The sequence below is a fragment of the Oratosquilla oratoria genome, chromosome 2 (assembly GCF_046742065.1).
Source record: "Oratosquilla oratoria isolate Oo_2021 chromosome 2, ASM4674206v1, whole genome shotgun sequence".
In the NCBI taxonomy this organism is placed as follows: Eukaryota; Metazoa; Arthropoda; class Malacostraca; order Stomatopoda; family Squillidae; genus Oratosquilla; species Oratosquilla oratoria.
This window is the reverse complement of record NC_134778.1, coordinates 52027065-52038988: the sequence shown is the minus strand read 5'-3', so window position 1 is coordinate 52038988 and position 11924 is coordinate 52027065. Positions and strand designations below refer to the sequence as shown.

At 35.7% G+C, this 11924-nt stretch overlaps 1 protein-coding gene across 1 annotated transcript in view; it reads left to right on the top strand.

Annotated features, from left to right (window-relative positions):
- The first annotated feature begins 797 nt into the window (after nucleotides 1-797).
- Nucleotides 798-11924, top strand: part of LOC143038678 (protein lifeguard 4-like) — a 31441-nt gene continuing 20314 nt past the window's right edge. Inside the window, exons 1-2 of the mRNA XM_076208221.1 lie at nucleotides 798-1010; nucleotides 10284-10458. Coding sequence (XP_076064336.1) covers nucleotides 893-1010; nucleotides 10284-10458 — 293 coding nt within the window. The 5' untranslated portion in view covers nucleotides 798-892. The remainder of the gene's footprint in view (nucleotides 1011-10283; nucleotides 10459-11924) is intronic.

The window sequence follows — 11924 nt, the reverse complement described above, 5'->3', positions numbered from 1 at the left end:
TGTCAGAAAAACCTTCTGGTAACTTGTTTTTTTATTTTTATTTCCTGTCAAATTATCCAATACTCCATACAACTTGTTGATATTTGTACCCGCGTCTAGCGTCTTTTTTTCTATAATACTCCTTCTTTCTCTTTATTATAAGGCGATTTTCAGCATTCCTCGCTTTTTAATAGTCTCTCCTGGCTTCCTCAGTTTTCTGTGTCCTCCAAAGCCTCTTTTTTTTCTCTTTTTTTCACACGTCCAACTTCATCATTGAACCATTGCGCACTATCTACAATAACAATTTCTTTCTCTATTAACGGACACATATCTTCATATTTTCCTTTAACGATGTCATTAAATAATATCGAGAGACACATCACACATTCTTCATATTTTCTATGAATATGATTACATGACTCAAGTTTCTCCACATTTAGGGTGTTTACAATAGAAGTTATAGTAGATAGTAGCATAAATAACAAAGAGGTGGTTTTTTAGGAGTGGTGCAAGAGTTTTGAGAACAACATAAATGATGGATAGTAAAAATTAGGGAGTGGTTTAGATTTCTCTATGAATGGAAATTTGTCTGTAATAGAAAGTTGATACACGACTGAATAGACGGGATGTTATTAAAGCTCCTACTGTATCGACAGGGTAATCATGACCCAATACCCTGGTACAGGAGAAATTAATTTTGATAAAAATATGAAAAATATTTAGTCCCCCCATGAAGTTAGCGTTTTTTCTTTGCCTCCCTATAGATGGCGCTGTATCTAATATCACTGAAGATCAACTAGGTTGCTTCTGTTCATAATATAGATTACTTGTCTTGTTGTAATAACATTAGTGATTAATACGTGTACAGAGGACTGCGAAGATAAAGGAGACAAGTAAAGTGTACGCAATTTCAATGGCGTCAACTACACTTCTTATACCCCAGGAAGGGGGGCAGGCTGAAAAAGGTGGAATAGTGAACGATTTCATGTATGGCTCAAATGTGGCAGCAAGTCATATATACATCCGTATGGGTAAGTTGTGAAAGTCAAGTCACAAGTGTAACTAGTTTACCTTCAAGTGTATATTCGCTAAGAAAAAATAGAATTTAGAAATTTATAGGTTTTATTGTTATCCATTTCCATAGTGCCGAGTGGCACATATTCTTGTAATCTGGCTGCTACCAACTTTTTAATTATTCTACCTTCATAATTATTAATTTAATTGTTGCACTCTTGGTTATGAGAAGATCAAAAGGTCAAATTTTAATTGTGCACACCTAGATATATGCAATAGAAAATTATGTAAATTATAATAGATCAATGTAATATGCGATTTTCTTGACAGAAATCAATAAAAAAAAATTGCTAAAACCTATTTTCTAATGAAGGAAGTCGCTGTGGTTGAATTACATGCCATGTTTGTTTTAATAGGTGCTGAGGTCGAAGAAATGAAGGGATGATAAATTAGTCTTAACCTAACCTAACTCAACCTATGTAACCTAACCAATGTCTAGTAATTTGGTAGCTAGGTCAATATGAAAATGGAATTCCTGATATTTGAGCTGAAGTAGTTCTCATGGGAAGGAATAAGTCGCTATGAGTACAATGCAATTTGATTTATCCATCTAGCTGTCCTAGTTCTCGAGATATTGCATTTTGAATGGAATTAAATCGGGCCTATTTTGTCCGAGGAAATCGGGCCGAAACGTGCGGTCTGACTGATCGCCGATCAAACGTAAACAATGACGGTTTTTACTGACAGGCACAATTTTATATAAAAAATTAGCATATGGTTGCATTATTTGACCTATTTTCTATAAGATGTGTGATTTCCATGTAATTTGATCATATAATTACGTTTTTATCCTCTGCAAAATTACCCACCACAGCTACGAATACCGTAAAATTACATGAAAATCACACATTTTAAAGAAAATAATTTGAATAATTCAATTATATGCAAGCTATTACACTAATAATCCAATAGTAACAAACTTTATAGTGTAGTTTGATCCATACCACCAGTGATCATAGCGGGCAGGACGAATCGTAGCTGTGGTCCGTAATATTACGGAGGATGAAAACGTAACTTCTCTTCGATCAAATTACATGAAAATCACACATTTTAAAGGAAATATTTAAAATAATTCAACTATAAGTCTATTACACTAATAACATAATAGTAAGAAACTTAATAGAGTGAAGTTTGGTCCATATCACCAGTGATAGATAAGATGGCGGGATGGATGTTGATGTTGTTATCTGATAATCCGACCCGATAGAAAAAAAAACAAATTTAAACAACCAATTTCTCAGCTCTACCGTAACATACTGACTTTATTTTGGTATTAGAATAATCCACGATACTAGTAGTTTTGGTTCATTATGGTCAGTTGCCCGCACGATAAATTTGTTAGCTCATTTTTTACGTTGAAACATATACCAATTTTTTATCTACTGCTGAATGCAGGCCGCCATGTTTATCTAATGTTTTTATTGACCGACATGTAACTGATGATGTGAATGTTTGAAATTTATTACGATCGTAGTAAATACACTCGCACAACATTTTTATTAATTAAATTTCCCGCGGTATGTAAATTTGGTCGTTTGAACGGCGTGCGCATAAAATGACGCGCTATTGTGCTCGTCATCGACGGTGGCGCCTCTGGTGGTGTTTGACCTACCTTAATTTGGTACCTCAAATTCTAAAGATCATTCAGGTCGTCATTACGGATGTTGATGGCCTGATAGATATTGTACCTTCAAACCTTGGGCAATTAACAGACGACAGCAGAACCTCTTGTTCTCTCATAAAGTCCAAGTAAGCCGGGGTCTCGCTAATTACCAACAAAAAACAACCAAAACCAACCAAGGTCAGTTTTTGCTTAAATGCACAATTTTATATAAAAAATTAGTATATGGTTGCATTATTTGACCTATTTTCTTTAAAATGTGTGATTTTCATGTAATTTGATCAAAGAAGTTACATTTTTATCCTCTGCAAAATTACCGACCACAGCTACAAATACCCTGTCTCATTAATTACTGACTAAGGACGGTTTTTGCTCAAATGCACAATTTTATATAAGAAAATAGTATATGGTTACATTATTTGACCTATTTTCTTTAAAATGTGTGATTTTCATGTAATTTGATTAGAGAAGTTTTTATCCTCTGCAAAATTACTTACCACAGCTACGAATACCATCCAGCCCGCCATCTATGATTACGGGTGGTATGGATCAAATTACACTGTTAAGTTTCTTACTATTATGTTATTAGTGTAATAGATTGCATATAGTTGAATTATTTGAACTATTTTCTTTTAAATGTGTGATGTTCATGTAATTTGATCAGAGAAGTTATGTTTTAGGTTCTGCAAAATGACCGACCACAGCTATGAATACCATAAAAAATTAGCTTTATATGAACTATTTTCTTTGAAATGTGTGATTTTCATGGAATTTGATCAAAGAGAAGCTACATTTTTAGCCTACAAAATTATTGACCACAGTTACAAATTTTCTGACCAGACCCGATTTTCATGTAATTTGATCAAAGAGAAGCTACGTTTTTAGCCTACAAAATTATTGATCACAGTTACAAATTTACTGACCAGACCAGACCAAGGATAGTTTTTGCTCAAATGCACAATTCTATGTAAAAAAAATAGCATATGGTTGCATTATTTGAACTATTTTCTTAAAAATGTGTGATTTTCATGTAATTTGACCAAAGAAGTTGTTTATAGCTTCTGCAAAATTACTGACCACAGCTACAAATACTGTCCAGCCCACCATATATGATCACTGGTGGTATGGATCAAACTACACTCTATTAAGTTTCTTACCATTGTGTTATTAGTGTAAAAGATTGTGTATAGTTGAATTATTTGAATTATATACAGCTATAAATACCATAACAAGTTAGCATATGGTTGCATTATTTGAACTACATACATACATACATATACCAAGGCTTTTTTCCCCCTTACCCGGGGGGTAGCCAAAAAGGACAAGGCACAAAAACATTCCCACCCATTTCATCCCCGAAAACACTCCACACCCCTCCACCCTCCCTCCCATCTTAGCTCCTCCTAGATGACGGGTCATCCCTGCACCCTGTCCACTGCCCTGGGTCAGAAGCAGTGTCGCAGGACACAGCACATCCACAGCAAGGCTGCTTCATTAAATCGGCGACCCCCCCTCTCCGTCCCCCCATATAACTTCTCTTTATCAAATTACATGAAAAACACATTTTAAAGAAAATAGTTCAAATAATCCAAAGGATTATTTGAACTATTTTCTTTAAAATGTGTGTTTTTCATGTAATTTGATAAAGAGAAGTTACATTTTTAGCCTCTGCAAAATTACCGACCACAGCTACGAATTTACCGACCAAACCCGACCAAGGACGGTTTTTGCAGAGGCTGAAACATAACTTCTCTTTGATCAAATTACATGAAAATCACACATTTTAAAGAAAATAGTTCAAATAATTCAACTGTATGCAATCTATTACACCAATAATATAATAGTAAGAAACTTAATAAGGTGTAGTTTGATCCACACCAGTGATCATAGATGGCGGGCTGGACGGTATTCGTAGCTGTGGTCGGTAATTTTGTAGAGGCTAAAAACATAACTTTTCTTTGATCAAATTACATGAAAATCACACATTTTAAAGAAAATAGGTCAAATAATGCAACCATATGCTAACTTTTTATATAAAATTGTGCATTTCAGCAAAAACCGTCCTTGGTCGGGTTTGGTCGGTAATCAGACCTGGAAACCTCGTCTTTGTAACAGTACTTATTAATGTCACCTGGAGTTAGAGAACACCTGGTCCACAACATGAAAGCTATTGTCTGATAGTGACTGCACTGGCATGGTGTCAGGACTGTATCCTATCAACTTTATTAATTAGTAAATTTGCTTTAAGCAATTTTTTTTTTTTTTTTCCCAAGAAAATCGCGTATTACGTTCATGTATTATAATTTACAAAATATTTAATCTTCTAATGCTATATTGCGTAGGTGTGTACAACTAAAATACTACCCAAGTTAGGCCCAGGTTAGTATACAGTTTAGTATTTTTGGTAAATTTTTAGAGGTGCACATCTATGCGATATAGCAATAGAAAATTATTAATTTTGTAAATTATAATGCACCAATTTAAATATGTGATATTTTTGCAGAAATAAATAACAAAAATGTTGCTAAAACCTATTTACTAACAAATGAAGTTGCTGTGGTTGAATGATACGCCATGTTTGTTTTGATAGATACCAAGGTCAAAGAAATGAAAGGATAAATTTGTTTATTCTAATCTAAACTATAAATTTGTTTATTCATATCTAAACTACCTAATGTAACTAACCTATGTAACCTAACTTATATTTACTAATTTGGGACCTCAAATTCTAAAAATCCAGGTCGTCGTCATCACTGATGCTGACAGCCTGATTATTAAATTGTATCTTGGGCAATAACAGACAACAGCAGAACCCTGTGTTTTCTCATAGAGCCCATGATTGTTTTGATAGATACTGAGGTTGAAGAAATGAATGGATGATAAATTTATCTATTCTAACCTAACATAATTAACTTATGTAACCTAACCTATATTTACTAATTCAGTACCCCAAATTCTAAAGATCATCTGGATTGTTGTCACCGATGCAGACAGCCTGATTATTATTGTATCTCGGGCAATTAACAAATGATAGCAGAACCCCGTGTTCTCTCATAAAGTCCAAGGAAGCCATATTGTCTTTGTAGTAGTGCTTTTTAATGTCACCTAGAGTTGGAGAACACCTGGTCCAAAATGTGAAAGCCATCATCTAACTGACAATGACTGGACTGGACAGACCAATGTGGCATTTGGACTGTATCCTAGTGGCTTTGTGCATTAGTAGATTTGCTTGCAGCAAGGTTTTTTTTTTGTTATGTCCACCAAGAAAGTAGCCTATTACATTCATGTATTATTATTTACAAAATTAATATCCTAATACTACCGTATTTTTCGGACCATAATCCGCTTCATACCATAAGGCGCATCCGTAATTTGCTATTACCCGTCCTTACATAAGGCGCACCTGGTCTCGTCATCGGATAATCATGCATATGTAAGTGCATTCAGAACTGAACATTTTCGTTGTTGAATGAGAAAAATCGGTTGGGATTTAGCAAAATTACAAAAGTAAATGATATATTTTTTTATTTTGGTCAGTGAAATCAGACCACATCCATGGATGGTCTGCCCTGCCAATACCCCTAAAAAAACAACATAAGAATGTTACGGGAATTGTGGGGAATAAAACCAACATTAGCAGTTTTGTACCCAGAATTCTCTATTCACTTAAAAACACAAGATTTATTACAAATGATGGTAAATTTTTAGTTTCGACCATGGGCACAATATAGCAATAGAAAATTAATTATTAATTTTTTAAATTATAATGTATCAAAGTAATATGCAATTTTGTGAGCGGAAATAAAAAAAACAAAAATGTGTTAAAACAGATTTCGTAAGTAACGAAGTCGTGTCAGACGAATGATACACCATGTTTGTTATGATAGATGCCAATGTCGAAGAAATGAAAGGATGATAAATTCGTCTAACCTAACCTAACCTAACTTGTGTTTAATAAATCATTACCTGCAAATTAAATGTCATCCGGCTCGTCCTCGTTGTCATCATCGTGAGAGACGTTGGCGGGCTTTTCAACCATTCTCTCAGCTTGCGGGGTATACAAAGTTCTTGCAGCTTGAAGGAATGCATGTATCTCAGCTCCATAACATTCCTTCAAGAAAATGTACCTGGCGAGGTACTGTCGGAAGTACTGAGGCCGTCAATTGACAGACGACAAGATGGCATCCCGATCCTATGCTACTGACTTCGTTCATTAGCATATTTGCTTGTAACAAGGTATTTTTTATTTTTATTTCCGCCCACAAAATTGCGTATTACGTTGATACATTTTAATTTACAAAATTAATAATTGATTTTCTATTGCTATATTGTGCCCATGGTTGAAACTAAAAGAAATACCCAAATGACTACAGTCGGAGTGGAGCGAGACTAAACCAATGTAAAATGGCTGTCTGTGTTGTAGACGCTATCATGTCATAGCCATGATAGCGTGAATGAATGCGGTGGCATGTACTCGAAAATTGTCAAAGTTTTCGCAATTTTCTTGTCAAGATACATACATCTTGGTTATAACTTGGTTGTAACTTTTGCTAGGCCTATGCACTGTCGCCATCGGTAGGCTAGCTACGAAACGTGTCAAAATAGTACGTCACAGTCCAGGGCATTTTTTTTGCACTGAAGCCACACATAAGGCGCACCACCTGATTTTGGCCAATTTTAAGGATTTTGCCCGCACCTTATGGTCCGAAAAATACGGTATATTGCGTAGGTGTGCACAACTAGAATAATACCTTGATTTCTGCCAAGAATAATGTACATTATGTTGATGCATTATAATTTACAAAATTATTTAATTTTCTATTGCTATATCACGTAAGTGTGCTCTTCTAAAAATTTACCTACAGTTTTTCTCCAAAATTATCCTTGGCTGGCTGATTTTTCCAATATTTGTCCAGTTGGTTGATAGATTTTTAAAAGTGTACACCTATACAATATAGCAATAGAAAATTAGATATTAATTTTGTAAATTATAATACATCATCATATGTTCTTTTCTTGGTGGAAATCAATAACTGAAAAAGTTGCTAAGAGTGATCTACTAATGAATAGAGCCAAAATAACTGATTGAGATGCCATCTTTGTTTTGATACAAGCACATTAATGTGATATAAAGAATTCGTCACAGATTCATAAAGAACAAAAGTTAGTAATTTCTGTATACAGTCAGGCTTCGCAGAACACGAGTGTTAGGTTCATTAATTGTCATGTGGGAAAAAATTTGTATTGGACGAAGAACAGGTTTTATGGGAAAAAAATAGGTTATGTTCCCAGACACAGGCACACAACACTACAAGGTAGGCTATTCAAATCATGCTATTGTGGATCATGGTCATATTTGGCAAATGCTGGCATGTGCAAATATGGAGCAGATGGTTCAGACTGCCCATCCAACCACCCCTACCTATACAAATACTTCATGAGGGATGGAATTGATGAACAGGGTTATAGAAAAGGTGCTGAATGTAAATTCTTACACCCAAGCATCTGTAAATTCTCGTGGCAAAAGAGAGAATGCTATAACTTAAACTGCAAATACCCCCATCTGAAAGGCACAAAAAGAACAAAAGTTCAACAGGCAGACAAACCCACAAAGGAACCTGCAAACCCAAAGCAACCATCAACCAACAACCAACCACAACCATTGACCCAAGAAAGTCAAGAAACCAGTATTCCTCATGACTATATATTGGGGTTTCAAGAAATAAAGGCACAAATGAGAAACCTCCAAAACTCCATGCTGTACATAATGGGATTAATCAAACCCCAACTAGGAACCCCCAGCCTTAATCAAATACATCATTGGGGGAGACCTTTACCACTACACCCAACCTTCCAATAATCTATATAAATATTCAAGGCTTATATCCCAATAGTAACCAATTCATAATACCATTTATAGAAACATTAACTATGGGAGAGCTGGCAATAATAGCATTAACAGAAACTCGCTTAACCCCAATGATCGTGGACTCAGAAATTCAAATAAAGGGATACAGCTGCCACAGAATGGATAGAGATGGACAATCACATGGAGGTGTTATAATGTACATCCCAGGAATCATCCCTTCTGAAACCATACTCTCCAATTCGAATGGTACATGTGAAATAATCATAATAGCAATTACTGTAGAAAACGGGAGAATAATAATGGCCATCATCTACATCCCACTAGACAGCTCCAGTTCAGAAATAAAGGACATACTCAGTAAAATTACACTGTCCTCAAATCAAAGAGCACTCTAGGGAGGTGATAATAACAGGTGATTTCAACCTACCAAACTGTACATGGAGCAGCCATGGCACCATGGAGTCTGGAAAATACTATAACAAAGTAGAGATGCTACACAAAATGATTGAAACGCTTCTCTTAACCCAAGAAGTTCATACTCCAACACGAAACAACAATATCCTCGACCTCATACTAACCAATAACCCAAATATGTTAAATGATCTAAACATATCCCCAACTATACATTTGGCTCACAATATAATCAAAACAGAAACAAATATATCCCTACTAAAACCAGTGACTAAACAAAGAAGGATGCCATTCTCAGATATTAACATAAACAAGGCTAATTGGGTAAAAATCAATGAAACCCTTGAAAGAATAAATTGGAATGAAGAACTTAAAAACCAAGGCACACAGGAATGCTGGAATGTGATAGAAAAACACCTAAGGAAAATCATGTACTCCATCGCACCTAAGAAGCAACCAAGAAGGAAAAAGATATCAAAAGAACATAGATACAGAAAGACATTAACCCCTTCCATACGGTGCCGCACACGTAGGCGTCATGGGGAGCGAGTGTATTCGCGAGGCTGCCATATCGGCGTCTTGATTATATTTATTGTAGTCGCCCCTCCATATTGACATTCTTTCTAATTCTTTTGTAATCGCATTTTCTATGGTTATCAAAATTCACGGGTGAAGAGAGAACGATCGATATAAGCGGTGACTATATTTTATGATGCGAGTATTATTACGACACGTCGTACGGCTGGCATTGGCTGCTGCCACCGAGATCCAAGTCCATGACGCCTACGTGTGCGGCACCGTATGGAAGGGGTTAATGAGGAGGAGAACTAAAATTGGAAAATCACTCTCCAACAACCGCAAAAAGGACAGTCCACGCAATATAAGAGAAAGAGATAGAGCCGAGAGAGAACTACATGATCTAGAAAATAAAATAAAAACATCTCACGAAACCAAAAAGATGGACAGTGAAAGAAAAACCATAAAAACAATACCAGATTTTTCTTTAATTATGCAAAAAAGAACTCCACACTTAAGAACAATATCGGACCACTAGTTAGGGCAGATGGACAACATACTACCACATCCCCACAAGAAATGGCTGACATCCTTGGCCTGCCCCGTCAACTAATATCCATACAACTGGTGGTATTTCATAGCACAGGGTATGGATCTAGGGGGCTTGATATTATTTGCACAAATTCCACATTCACAGGGGTCTGTCCCCTAACCCTGCAAATGTCAGGGGTTAGGTGGATATTGCATCCAGTAACTTTTACTGATTCTTTAAAAGGTCACCTATGGATTTAAGATTGCTCATTATTCTTTCAGGTTTTCTGCGGAAAGTGTATGGCTTGTTGTCAGTACAGCTTGCTATCACTACAATTGTAGCAGCCACTTGTGCTTACACTGAGGTGATTCGAGATACCATTCATGTTAACCCATGGATTGTCATGATCTGTCTGCCTTTCACCATGTGCACTATGTTTGCCTTGTATGTCAAAAGGTAAGTCAGTATTTACCAAATTGTATTTATTAATTGCAGTATTTACCTAATTGTAGTATACAGGAAAGGAGCAATGCTTGTTGGGTCCTCCTGTTCTCTAATTTTCTAACATACCTAGACTCAAATTCACGTATGGTTCCAACTTAATCTATATCTTTGATTTCCAATTATCATGTTTAGATGAAATTATTGTTTGAGTTAGGGCTATATCACTGTTAGGCTGGTCGTCTGCCCCATGTTGGGTGCCAGTTAGGCCGGTTGAAGGCAAACTCTGGTGGAGAGTTGGTTTATTTAACAATGAATGTTGAGTGCCATTGGGGGGGTGGGGGAACAAGACAGTGAGGGAGGTGACAACTGTGTTTTAAGTTGTGTCCCCAGGCAATCTACTTATGAGGGAGCAAAAGGTAGGGGGAGGAGGCAAGAAAACAGGAACCACAAGCCAGGCTCACATATGCTGCTTCGAGGCTATCTGAATCTTTGGGCATTGGTCTATATGCATCGTTTCCATCACTCCATCAGTTTGGTGGTTTCTCCCACTGCTGTGTTGCCAAACAGTAGGATAACTATGATTTCAACTGTAGACTAACGCAATAATACTATCTCTTCTCTCCTTTCCCCTTCTCTTTTTTTCCCTCTATACATTGAATTATTGAAATAAGGATATTGAAAGTTGAAAAAAAAAAGTTTCACATTTCAAGCATGTTCAGCTGTATCTTGTATTGTACTCATATCAATAAGATTGGTTCCAGAACCAGAGTAACTATATATGTAAAAAAAAATCTTACAATATATATATTTTTATTTAGGTTTGTATATCCTTTACAAAGGTTATATTTCAACTTTTGTTATAAAGTACAGTATTTTTGTTTTTGAAATGTACTTATCACTTATTTGCAAAGATATATATTATGCCAAATGTCTTACATTATAGAATCTTTTTTTTTACTGAATTTTCTTCAATATCCTTTCAAAAATTTATCTCTACTTCAGTTATAAAGTATTAATGAAGAGGTCAAACATAGGAAAGCCACACTATAACATATATCTTTATTCTTTGATATAAACCAGTTGTATTGGCTTTATGAAATATGTAGCCCATAATCAGTTAATTACATGAAGAGGAGTTGAAGTCGGAGTCAGTGATGCCAAAAATAGAGGAGTCGGAGGTTTTGTGTTCTGACTCCACAGCCCTGGCAAACACTATTCAAGATTTTAATAAAAAACTTGATGCTGAGAGATACAAAGACAGGTCACCACGAGCATAGCTCCCTTCCCATGTAATACAACTAGGTAAATAAATACTCTCTTTTTCATGTCATTATCTTCAAATCTTATCGTGATCATTTCCACACTGTTCCCTCCATTTTGTAACCTTCGTCACATTTAAATTTTTCTTAGTCAAGAACATAACTCCATCCTGTTTTTCCTTTCAATTTCTAAGCCAGTGATTATATAATCAATTTCCA